The sequence below is a fragment of the Patella vulgata genome, chromosome 3 (genome assembly GCF_932274485.2).
Source record: "Patella vulgata chromosome 3, xgPatVulg1.2, whole genome shotgun sequence".
Classification (NCBI taxonomy): Eukaryota; Metazoa; Mollusca; class Gastropoda; family Patellidae; genus Patella; species Patella vulgata.
The window spans coordinates 70,984,222-70,997,997 of record NC_065881.2 but is presented as its reverse complement, the minus strand read 5'-3'; the positions used below and the strand labels follow the sequence as shown (position 1 = coordinate 70,997,997).

Below are 13,776 nucleotides of genomic sequence, written 5' to 3'. Positions count from 1 at the left end.
ATTGCGCATGCTCTCCAGATAAGAATTAATATAGCGTCACCATTTGACATGACTTGTGGAATATGTCTAGCCGCGTTCTTTGAGTGCCTTGTTCCAAATGGCGCTGAAACGCATTATGGTACACGAATCGTGTACCAATGGTAAAATGTTTTTTTTGTCTTGAATATTAGATACCAGAAGCCCATCTTATACCTGTAAGATCACAAGACCAATGTTGATTTGAATTGACAAATAATTTGTGTTTTCAAAGTCGAAGATTTTTGATGATATTGAGTTAGAGACTTAGCTACTTTAAACTCTGAACGGCAACCAAAATTTTCAAATTTAATAATAGGGCTTTTCTTTTCTTATAAATTAGCCTGGCAAAAGAACTGCAATCCAACCAAATATTTAAACATATATTGAAGACCTCTGTCTGGTTTACAAGATCGATCCAGTGAACCATTAAATAATAATGGCAAGCCAATAATAATACTAACACAATTTGAAAAATATTCCAAGACCAAGTCAATTCGAAGACACACTATTCACATTCTGATTCTACTCTGTCACACTCTGTGGTGAAGTCGGTGAAACTCTTTAAAGTAAAGATAATTGACCTGATAAGATAACAGCTAAAATATACTGTCTGTGTGAGTGCGCACTGCATTGCAATCAAATTCGTTACCATATATATAACAAGCAAAATCAGCGATAGGTCATTAGCCAAATTTTATACCATTTGCAAATAAACTAATAATAATTAGTAGGACAACCTAAAACAAACCGAAAGTAGAGAAAATAAATATTACGTCACAGGGAATTAACTCCGTTTCATGTTTATAGAGTTATCTTATTGGTTAATCTGACCAATCATTTTTCACTTTTCTTTATTGCCTCGATTTGGAAAAGTCGACACAAATATGGCGGACTTTTGAAAGAAATTTAAGGAAATGATAGATGTTTGAAGTATTTAGCGAACAGATTGCTAATTTATCTTCCAAAGGCAGGTTTTCTGAATATATACTGCACAGTTGTAGCAAAGTACGGTCTTTAAAATGTTGTTCGAAAGGACAAGATTCCTAAATAGGCCTATATGAGTATATGATGATCTGAAAAACAAATAACAACAACCTCAAGTTCGCTCAAGGCTCAACACGATTTTGGCAGTTTAGTCCAGTCTAGCAAATTCCAAATCATATTAATACTTATCTGTTTATGAATTTTAAAGTAGCTAAGTCCGTAACTCAATATCATCCAAAATCTTCGACATTGGTGTTGTGATCTTACCTGGAAAAGATGGGCTTCTGATATCCAATATTTAAGACAAAATACACATTTTACCATTGGTACACGAATCGTGTACCATAATACGTTTCAACACCATTTGTTACAAGGTGCTCAAAGAATGAGGCTAGACATATTCCACAAGTCATGTCAAACGGTGATATCATGTTCTTATTTGGAGAGCATGCCCAATAAATAATATCGGTGTTGACTGGAATAACCAGACGCTAGAAACTGACTTGTGGTTGAGACTTCTGGCGTATTTCGCTGAACTTAACTCATGACAATTCACAGTAAAACGGACACCATTGAATGTAAAACAGTTTATATAATTTCATATTACATTATTATATGTGTTGCGACACATTTGTGCCAATTTCTAGGTCCAAAATATTAGCGATTTAGCTCCTTTAAACTACATTCTAATTTAAAGGAGCTAATACTCTTTGAGTACTCAATAGGCTAGTAGCTTCAAACAATATGCCTGCGACGCAGTCTGGTGTTTTGAAAATATTATTATGATAATTATGGGCTTCTGATATCCAGTATTTATTTAAGACAAAATGAACATTTTAATATCAGTTTGTTTCTCTATGGTCTCAAGCACCATTTGTAATGATGAGGCGCTTAGTTCAGCTCTGAACGTAGGTCTTGTTACACTTGCCCTGTATGTTCAGGAACCGTCCAATCCTTGGCGAAAAAATTTCAATTCCCAGTAAATTTTACTGGGCAACTTTATACTGCTAAACGGTCGCGTGTCAGTCCCTGTGAACGCCTGAACAATGTAAATGAACATCTTAGTGAGAAAATAAGGGGTGGTACTTTTTACCGCCGACCAATACTTTTACCGCCGACCAAGTACTTTTTATCGCCGACCGCATTGTAATGACTTTCGACTGTAATATAATTACCGCCGACCAAATACTTGTTACCGCCGACCAAATGCTTAATGATTCCTTGTTACCGCCGACTATATAAAATTAATTAAATTATTAGTGACAAATAAATAGGTTTGGTTAAATACACAGAGTTTGATAAAAATATAGATTTTATTATATATAAATATGGTCGACAACCCTAACCCTCGCACTAATAGAAAATAGGCCTAAAATGTTATTTATTTATAACCAGTAGCTGAAACAATCTTGATATTTTTTTTATTTGCCCTTCAATATCTAAATTGTAGCTTTGTCCTTCCATATTCTTTAAAATATATATGAATGTTTTTCGACAGTTGTACGTGATTACACCTCAAATAAAAAATAACATTCTTTTTGTATTCTTTTTTATAAAAAAAAACCAGTCGTAAAATAGTCGGCGGTAACAAGGAATCAATTAGGTATTAATGACAAGGTAGTGTACATTACATGCACATAAACATAGAAATCACTATATTGTTTATATTAAAATGACTTATTTTTCCTTTATTCATAGAACTTAAATGATTATAATACTAGATTGTACTTGCCTGTGGGCATCATAAATGTAATCTATTAGTTTGAACCATTTGTTGTATTATTTCATTCTGTTTTGAACTTACAGTCAGATGATCAGATGATGTACAATGGATTCCAGACTTTCTTCACATTTAATGGAAGATTTGTCCTTTGTGACTGAAAATGGCCTGAGACAATCATTAGATGACCATACAGTATGCATAACACCAAGACCGCTAGCAGCTTCGACAGTTGTGAGACCAAGAGATAATGTCAAGTAAGTTTTAATTATAATGCAATGGATTAATATTTTACAGTATAAGTACCAATCTATTTGATAGTTATTAGATTAGATTGTCGTTACAAGCGATATTCCAGTGCAGATGATATTGATTTACTGTTCCATGTACATGTAGTTGGTTAGATCTATATGGTAAAGAATAAAGATACCTCTGATGTAGAATCTCTACTGTCAAAATAACCTTTTTTGTCATGAAATAATTGGCAGAAAATTAGTTTATACATATGTATAATGAAATGTACTACTCTATCTTCTTAAGGAACAGAGATCCATTGTCATCTGATCCAAGGGGATCATTTATTAATACCACTCCTAATATGCCTCCACAACATGATCAAGATTTTGAAAAGTTGACATTCAGTGGCTCCAATGGATCAGACAAATCCGAGTCAAGGTAATTTAAAATTATAAAATCTATTAATTTTAATTAAAAATTTTATGACATTATAAGCTCTTGGCCCACAACAATATTAATGATCCCATGAGATGAATCTTTCTAAAAAGCTAGTAACTGATTGCAAATAGAAAAGAGTTATATGATACTGTAGTTTAAGACTATATGACCACTTCTGCATCATTCCTATTGAAGTAACCTGTTTTCATTAGCCCAGTTGCTTTAGAACAGTAAGATGGTAACCCCATTTATCTATTGAAGTACTAGTTGTATACCAGTATTTCTGTTGATGTTTGAATATTGGTACATGTATAATGTTTGTATTTATAGAAGAAGTGAGGAAACAGGATGCAATGATGTCAGTGCTAGATCATCTTTAGGATTAATACATGTTGAAGCTATGAATGGTGAGAACTGGCATGCTTTATTCATAAAACTGTACTCAAGTCTATGTAGAATAGTTAGTAACTCTAAGAACAATCCATTGCTTTGTGTGTATTATTTTCGTTAGAATAGATTTCATAATCTCATTAATTGAATTTATATCACTGTTCTTCTAGTCAGATATTTTTACTGATATTTTAAACTTTTATGTTTAGACAATGACCTTATTTTTACTGGTAAGTCTATGCACGCTGTTCTTGTCATCTTGGGTTATAATTTGTTATTTACCATTACACAGCATCATTTAATTATCATGATAAAGTTTATACATAGTTTATACATAGTTACTACACAAACTAATACGTAAATTATAAACTGCATGAATTATAATTGATAAATGAATGTGACAAAGAGAATGTTGCTTGTAATTTAAAGAGATACGTTCGCTCAGTGAGTAAGGCGCGCCAGGGTTGGATCCCAGTGTTGACTGAGAAAGTTACCCAGGATTTTGCAGTTTGGTTTCCTCTTGTCAGTGCCAGTGGTGCAAAAAATGAAGTCCCATGTACACTTAGCCATGCCCGTCAAAAAAAAAACCTTGACAGTTGAAATTCAACTATTTCCCTCATTGTACACTGTATGGCGTATGCCTATCTTCATTAGCCCACATGGAACAGGACTGTACGTCATTTCATTTATTCATTAAATCTATTTACCATATATAATGACACTGAAAAGAAAATAATAAAAGTTAATATTTTTATTGCATGATGATAGTTTTAGTTTTAAATTACTAATTTATTTCCTCTCACCATTCATTTAAACATACATACATAAATCTGCCTATTTCAGGTCTTCCTTTAGGCCTGAAATGTTATCTAAATTATTAATTAGACATTAATTAACCTATCCAGACCATAATCAACTCTAGATGGCATCGCTAGCCCGCGATCTTTAGTGGAAATGAGCCGATTTACTGCATAACTCTCCTTCACGATTTAACGATTAAATGGATAATCGAGAGTATGCTGTTTATCGTACTGACTTTAGTAATGATGATCAAGGCTACCCGGAAATTTCAACCGCTTAGTTCTCAGTTCATAGTGGATCAATTTAAATGAAATTTTCAGCAAATTGCCTTTACATTATCTAGATTTAACTATTATAGTGAGAACTGCCAAATCATTATCGAATCTCCCATAATGTATCTTTAATTCAGTAATCAAAATCTTTTGGTTCAGACTTATAATGTAGTAGTATTATGAATAAAATATTTTTTGTACTATTAATGTACGTATATTGATGATTATTATTATATTCAATATCATCATAAACCCATTTTTTTTCTGCAATAATCTTTATAAAATTTGAAAGCTGATTTACATGTACATGTATCCTAGTAGAATTATTGGTTTTTATATTTTAAATAATTTCTATCATAAAAGGGGTTTTGCAAATCGTATTTGAATTTTTTATTACAGATTTATCCTCAAGTGCCCTGTTGATTAACAATTTATCTACAGTAAAACAAGGACAGATGTCAAATATGACCTCGACCAATCAACAGAGTACTTTCGTTAATCGACTAACCCCTAGCTATTCACACCAACAATCATCATTAAATGGACAATCAACTGCTGATTCAAATGACTGGCGTGACTCGTCAAAACAGGATTCTAAAAATCACGCCATCGGAAGCAGCCATGTTATGGACACAGTTAAAAAGAGACCTGACGGTAATTCTGCTGTTGTTGGGAAAGGTAACCAGCAGGCGGCTGTTGCAATGTCTTTATTTGGTGGTGGTATTCTTGGTGATGTATCAGAAGGGTGTGAAATGGATGCCAGCATCCATGATGTGCAATTTGAAGCTGATGAGCTACAATTGTTGGATGAAGATTTCAGTGATTTGGAAGAAGTTGCTTCTACAGATGATGAAGAGTTTGGAGCTTCTGGGTTCAAAGTTCAGAAAACATTAACTGATGATGATAAACTTGGTGTAAATACTGATGATGCTGAGGATGATATTAATGAAGGGTCTGTTGAAGATAGACATGGTGCTGTAGGAGAAGAAAGTAAGTTAATGTAGGCATTTTCTTAAAAACTTTGCTACATGTACAGTTTGTACATATGTCTGTTTTTGTAAAAATTTGGAAAACTTCAGGGTCTGTATTTTTCCTCCATGAATTCTCTTTCAAAAATATTTAATTTGAAGAATTATAATGAGCTTTGTTTTGTTTCTAGATAGGCTGACGTTTTATCTATTAATTTATCTATGTTTGTTTTAGGTTGGAATTTAGATCAGAAATATTTTCGAGTAAGTCCTGCTGTTTATAGTACAGGTGAAAGAAGAGAATTACCTGGTCGACCAAACTTTACTCAAAATACAGGTATTGTTGATAATCCTTCTTCTTATTACCCTTGCAGTTTAAGTACAGTTTTAATTTAAGTACAATTTTTTTAGGGTGTGTGTGTGTGTGTGTGGGAGGAGGGGTTGTAGTTGATTATGAAATATCTGTTGAACTATAAGTAATACGTTATATTTTATTGTAGTAGATTGGACAGGTCCATCATTTAACCTATTGGGTGACAGTGGTCAGAGATATTGTGATGGGGAAGGTAGTGAAACAGATGATGAACCAAATGGATCTATATTAACTAGGAACATCTCACAACAACAATCATACTTACGTGAAGCAGGTATATATTTTCTTTATTATAAACAATAAATTGTGAAAATATCAGAGGATTTTAGCTTGTCACTCAAGCTAACATTTCCGCTTGTCATTGGTGCTGGATGGAGGGCCTGGCGAGGAACAGTGTCTGGTCGTTTGGATGGGATGAAAACAGTTGGCATCCAATTGTTGTCCGAGCAGATTTGCCTTCTAGCACTCTGTTTGAATACAGATTGAGTTCAAATTCTGCTTCAATGACAAAAATACCCTGAATTGTCTATTTAATACAGATATCTATAAAAAATAATTCAAATTTTAGGTTTAGTTGGTCAAACGTCTGTAAAATCTGTATTTGAAAGACAGTCTGGTGAAGGAGAGGTTAGTGATTCTCCAGATTCAAGTGTTGTTGGTGGTGTAGGGCTAGGGGATGGAAGCAGTGGTCCTGAAAGGTAATAATAAATATTACATTTATAACTTAAAAGATATGTTGTGAGCAGTGATGGGATTTTGCCCGTATATTCTGAATCAACGTATTTATCGTGTTATACGGTCTATAAACCTACCTCGATTAACTATATAATCTGCCTTGATTGACTGACTTAATCCTTTGTCGGACAATTCATAAATCTAATCTTAAACAGAAGCCATTGTTTCCTCTTTGTCGGACTATTCATCAATCCATTATAATTTTAATCTTCGTGTTAACCTCGTGGTTTCTGCATTGTCGGACATTTTAATCGCATTGATGTGAGCCGACAATATGTATAAACTAGTCATAGAAGTCACATATTGTAAGAGTATATAAAGCCCAGATCAATAGACAGTCATTATAATTCCTCTGCGATATCACTTCGGTGGAAGCGAGCGTTAAATAAAGCTATTTCACACACACAAATATCCGAAAAATACTAGACATTGCTAGCACGCGGTTACAGCACTCGTGAAACCTCGCCAGATTCCGTTACTCTACATCTATGACGGTAAGTGATATGTACCTATGAACTTGCCGGTTTTAGAAAGAAGTTATCAAAATTGCGTCGTTTGAAGTGTGTTTAGAATTTTCAGAGCAAAGTTGTCCTTGTTTGAAGAAAATCTGATTAAACTTGAAAGAAAAACAGCTTCAGGCGGTTAAAGTACGATAACTGAACCGATATTAGAAATCTCGCGAGACGCGTGAAATTATGAAATAAATACATGACAAAATACACGCTTCTAATTTCGAAGAATACGTGACAAAATACACGCTCCTAATTTCGAAGAAAAGATTCTATTTTGATGGCATATTCTCAGATTTATGATCATATTTTGAATGGGGTTTATGTTTTTAAATAAAGAAATAAGTAATCTAGTGTAAGTACTTTATTGTTTTAGACGATAGCGCGTGCTAAAGTAGAATGCGATTATTTAGCGGATGGTGTCATTCGCTCGTTGTGGTATAACGACGTTTATTGGCCCAAAAATTTCGGGATATCATATTCTTACCCTCTGTACATAAGTCGTAACGGAGTATAAGATGAATGCCAGACTTCTGCTGAAAAATGTAGCGACTTATGACCCGAAAATACGGTAATTTTGGAGGGATTTGAAACAGTACAGATCGGCAGTAGTCGGCACACTTTCATTCTATCGTATTACGAATTTTGCAGGAATATTACTGACATAAATTTGAATACCGTACGTGAATTAAATATGAAAAATAACGAGGTGCACCTATTTTTTTATTACGGACAAATTTGAATATTTTGTTTACATGTGATTTTTGTGTGTGGTTTAAAAACTGCCATCTTAAATAACTATAAGAGTTATGTCCCTTTATTTTCGGTAAAAATGTCCGACAAAAAAAAATTGAAATCCCATCACTAGCTTGTTTTTTAACAGGAAATGTAGGAATAATTTAATTTTTGAATTTTTATCTTAGTATGTTGAAATATTAGTGAAACATAATATTTTGTTTTTTCTACTTCAGTGATGATGGTAATCCTAGAGTACCAACAAGTAAAACAACCACACCTCATAGATTTGCTCAACCACACACAACGTCTAATCTTGATCTCTATCCAGGGGTGTGTTTCTTCATATATTTTACATAAATTATCAGATATATTAAAAATTCTGATGACAAAAAAAATACTTAAATTGTAAAAGATATGGATGTCACAATTAGCACTTCAGTAAATCTGGGGGGGGGGGGGAAAACTTAACATGTCTGTCATGTTTATCAAACAGTTAAGACTGTATATTAATTGAAACATGTGATATTATTTCAAATCTGTTTGCCGAGACCCATGTGTACACACAATGGTGGTCATGGTTTTGGTTGACAAATAGAAAATACAAAACAAAAGGTAAACATTTGTATTAATTTTACAGGAAGAGCGACAGCGTCCAATGGGAAATGATCTTCTAACAGAAAGTCACATGACCAGTAGATATCAAACATCTGTTCATCAACCTGTATCTTATATGACAGACGATGATATTCATGTAAGTTTCATAAAATAACCAATAACATATCTGCTTTTCAATGTAGTGATACATATATTATGGTTATAAGGCCATATGAAAAAAGTTACTGCTTATAAATGAACTTGAATTCAGCTTTATGGTCAGAAATAAATTTTAGCTAGGTATCTCAAGAATTATTCATTATGCCAGTGAATTACTATAAACAACATGTATAAACTGATTTTGCGATAAATCTAGAACCTGTAAATGTAATGTTTTTTATTACGTAATTTTGTCACTAGATCCTTTGACGAAATCAAAGCCAAAAATAAAAACCAGATGCATTCATCAAAGATGTATTATATATTATGATATATTTTTGTATTTTAAAATATTTTATTTTTAGCTTAATGATGGGAGAACGAGTCAAGGGAATGACTTTTTACTCCAGAGCCAATTTTTCGCAGAAACGAACCAATCTGAGATCACCACCAATCAGTCAATAACACCATTGAATAACAGTTCCTTCCATTTAGAGGATATATTAAATGGAACACAAGAAGAATCAAGCTATCAGAGAGAAGGAGAAAGAATGGGAGCGTTTGGTTTTAATGCTGCTGATTTACCTCAGGTACATTGTACCTCATGAAGCCTAGTCTAAAAAAATAAATTTCCCATTATTAATGCAACAGAGCATTTAAAGTGATATACATAGTTGCTTATTGATAAGAACAGAATTTGAAGTGATTAAGATATTATGGTGGAATCGCTGTGGAATCTGTGTTTTTATCAACCTCATAGGAATAGGATAAAAATCGAGATTCTGAGAAGCAAATACAACAAAAATGGATAAACTGATAATTTCCTAACCCTGTGGTTTTTCTCTGGAATCTCTGGCTTCCTCCCACTGCTAAAAAACCCTATACGCAAACGAATAATTGAAAAAAACTTGTCCTATATATTAGTCCCAATATTTTCTCCTTTTTTTTGGTAATTCTTATTTCATTTTAAATGATTGAATGAGTTCTCATCAAATAAATCACTATAATTTGTATTTATTTTTCCCAGGGTAATGATCCTTTCAGTAATTTTAATTCATCTTTTGGGTCTTTTGGACTAAAAGCTAATGCACAAGATGATAAGAATGATGAAAGTATTCAAAGTGGTCACAATGAAACATGGTCTTCCGATCCAAAACCAGATGCAGAAATTGGGAATAGCAATTACAGAACGTCTTCCAGCCAACTTGCAAGTTCAAAACTTGAACCTGATTTTACTAAACCTGATCGCAGATCCTCAGGAAAACACAACGTGTCTTCCAAGTTTCAAACATCGAGTTCTTCATCACGTTTACAAGATACATCTGCTGCTAAATCAACCAATAGAAAATCCAGCACTTCCCTTCATAGATCAGAAAGTCTCCCAAAAGATAAGCGAACATGTGAAATTTTGCCTGAGGTAAGAGTTTTTTTTGTAGACTGCTTATGTTCATGTAGATTGGTTGATGGTTTTTAAGTGTATATTGAGGGGTTGGATGGTCGAACAGTTAGTGTGTGCGCTTTGCATCATAAGGTCTGTCATTGAGTCAGCTGACATGGTTTCAATTCCCCAGTTGTACGTGACAAGGAGTAGGGTCGTCTGTCCAGATTGTGAATTTTCTCGGGGTCTTCCAGTTTCTTCCCACTGCTAAAGACCCCTATGCTCAAGCAAATTGTGGAAATAAAATTGAACCATATCTTAGTCCCAAAATTTCCTAGTTTATGTTGAGTGGATGTTAAACCCCATTTCTCTCTCTCTCTTTATTAATTTTAGTAACTGAAAGCTATGCATCAAGCAAATAAAATTTTTTTCTTGATATAAAAAATTACAAAATTATCCTTTTGTAGACTAAATGTCGTTCAGACAATGTACATGGTGCTAGAAATCCATCAGGTGGAATTATTAAACCACTAAAAGACACACCTAGACCTCAACAACCATCTAAACACCAAAAAGATCCTTTTACAAAGATGCCTGTTCCAGTATCTTCCATTGGTCAATCTTCCAAACTGAGACCACCTGCCAACCACAATGCAGCCACAAGAGGAGGTAAAATAATAAGTTTTTTCCTGTGATACTTATAGTGATTCTCTTATAGTTTCACAACAGTCTCTATGAATATGTGTAGTACCATGGGTCTTTTGTCAGATGTGGAGAGCAGACCACGCAAAACCAGTCGCCATATCCTACCTATGACCCATGCATCTTTTCTTACTACATGTACATATCTTAGTAGCCTTGCGATCGTCTAGTATTTTCACTTGTCGTCTTTGCTTCCACATCACGGTTGTCTTACCAGGAATAACAATACAACAGTTTGTTTTTACATTTTATATATCATAGCTGGATACATATAAGCTGGGGTGAGTCTGCTGATTGAAATTGCTACATCTTGTCCCTTCTAGAATCAAGCTGCTGTCTGACAAATGCCCGAAATATATCACGGTTGTCTTACCAGGAATAACAATACAACAGTTTGTTTTTACATTTTATATATCATAGCTGGATACATATAAGCTGGGGTGAGTCTGCTGATAGAAATTGCTACATCTTGTCCCTTCTAGAATCAAGCTGCTGTCTGACAAATGCCCGAAATATATGATAGTCTTGTATCTTTGCATTTGGGCGTTCAATTATCTAATTGGTCAAATATGAAGTAATTAATTATAACGATTGGTTACTCAACCCACATGATGAAATTAGTAAATTTCCAATAACGTATTAAACATGATATTCTAATTCCCACGGAACCAAATTATAACTATTTTTTATATAACAATCTGTCTTTCATTCACTTATTTTATTTAAGTACATATATGTGAATCTAATAATTTGACAAAGATATTAATTAATTCAATGCTACTAATTTAAAGAGCAAAAATTTGAGCAAAAGTCTTACATGTGATACTTAACATGAGTTTTTTCTGTTATAGTCTCTATGACATATATCACTATACATGTAGTATCTGATACTTAACATAAGTTGTTCCATTATAGTATCACTAATTCACTATAGTCTCTATACTTGTACAGACCAAATTTATAGTTTTATACAAAGTGATTAATGTCATGAGAAAAACCATGGTCTATAGCTAAAATGTGAACTGCTGAGTTCTTGGACTTGCATTTAGTTTTGTTCATGCCAAATTTGATGAAAATCCATGCAGGCATAACTGAGAAATTGGTGTTTATTAGGTCAATGCCTTGATGGAGTTCGAAGATGAGCATTTTCGGTTTAGGGTAAGAAGAGATAAGCAATTTGATTGGTTGAAGCTTTGGGACACGATAACTTTAGTTCTAATTAAGTGAGAGTGATGAAACTTGGTGTATAGTATCATTACATCAATACCTTGACTAAGTTCGATAATGAGCATTTTCTGCTCAGAGCGATAAGCAATTTGATTGGTCGAGACTTTGGAACACAATAACTCTCCTTCTAATTGAGGTAGAATGTTCAAACTTGGCGTAGGTGTCTATTAGGTGAATGTTTAAACTTGATGTAGATATCCATAAGGTGAATGTCTTGACTGAGTTCAATGATTAACATTTCGAGCTGAAGCTAAGCAAAGCTAATCGATTTCATTTGTCGAAGAAACTTAGTGAAAAAAATAAATGTGCGATTAATCAATATGTGTCATCTATTTATTTTGCAATTTCGGCGGGGACATCAGCCTCACTGTTGGCTTGTTTATACTTATTCCTTATACTTTAAGGCTAACCTCTATTATTTTTGGTGCATGCCCGACCCCCTAGGACAGAGCCACGCCCAATGTTTTTGTGTCTTGTGTTTCGCGCACAGGCCGTAATTGTTAACAGATCATTTGGAAACTTTGCATACCTATTCCTTTTTTTTACCTTAAGGATGACCCCTATTGTTTTTTGGTGATTGCCCAACCCCAGGGGCAGAGCCATACCAATTTTTCTTTGTGTCTGTGTGTGTTGCCTACAGGCCACGATTCTTAATGGATCTTTGAACTTGTGATATGTATTCCTTATAGCCTAAAGACGACAAGTGCATGTCCCGACCCCCAGGGACAGAGCCACGCCCAATTTTTGTGTTTGTCATTTACAGACCGCAATTCTGAATGAATCAGATTGGTACTTGGCATATGTATTCCTTATAACCTGAGGGCATCAACTATTGATTTTGGTGAATGCCCTGACCCCCAGGGGCAGAGCCATGTCCAGTTTTTGCCTCTAGCGCCCGAAAGCCACAATTCTGAATGGATTATCTTGGTATACTTATTCCTTATACTCTAAGGATGGCAACTATTGATGTTGATGCACGACCCCCTCCTCCAAACCCCCTGCACCCCCACCCCATGCCCTTTCGGCTGTACCACACCCACTTTTTGTTGATATTTTGTCTGTAAATGATATACAGGTTGCAATTATTAACAGATTTGGATCCAATTTGGAATGATACAGCATAGGGTTGTACATTTGTACCTATAAATATATTGATCCATGTCCAACCCCGAGGGATAGAGCCACGCCCAATTTTTGTGTTTTTTGTCTACAGACTGGCATTCTAAATGGATTATTTTGGCATATTTATTCCTTATACTGTATGGATAGCAACTATTTATTTTGGTGCATGTCCCGACCCCCCAGGGTTGTGGTACCGCACCCACTTTTTTGTTAGTTTTTATCGGTAAATACTCTACAGGTTGCAATGATTAACAGATTTTGTTCACATTCAACATATCAATCATTTCAATAACATGGCTGTGCCTATTTATATTGTTCCATATCCAACCCCCAGGGACAGAGCCATGCCCAGTTTTTATACGCCCACATTTTCATGTGGACGTACATGTATATTGTCGTCGCCCCTGTCCG

The 13,776-nt window shown here is 34.3% G+C and overlaps 1 protein-coding gene and 1 long non-coding RNA gene across 2 annotated transcripts in view; both read left to right on the top strand.

The window, feature by feature from the left end:
* The first annotated feature begins 2,812 nt into the window (after positions 1 to 2,812).
* LOC130012307 (uncharacterized) lies at positions 2,813 to 3,870 on the top strand. The gene is made up of 3 exons (XR_008787726.1): positions 2,813 to 2,979; positions 3,263 to 3,397; positions 3,728 to 3,870. It is a non-coding gene; the product is annotated as an uncharacterized LOC130012307 (long non-coding RNA).
* Positions 3,871 to 9,958: 6,088 nt separating this feature from the next.
* The window catches only part of LOC126816795 (centrosomal protein of 192 kDa), a 37,350-nt gene continuing 33,532 nt past the window's right edge, over positions 9,959 to 13,776 (top strand). The window contains exons 1-2 of the mRNA XM_050543512.2: positions 9,959 to 10,353; positions 10,782 to 10,983. Of these exons, the coding sequence (XP_050399469.2) occupies positions 10,905 to 10,983 (79 nt within the window). The 5' untranslated portion in view covers positions 9,959 to 10,353; positions 10,782 to 10,904. The remainder of the gene's footprint in view (positions 10,354 to 10,781; positions 10,984 to 13,776) is intronic.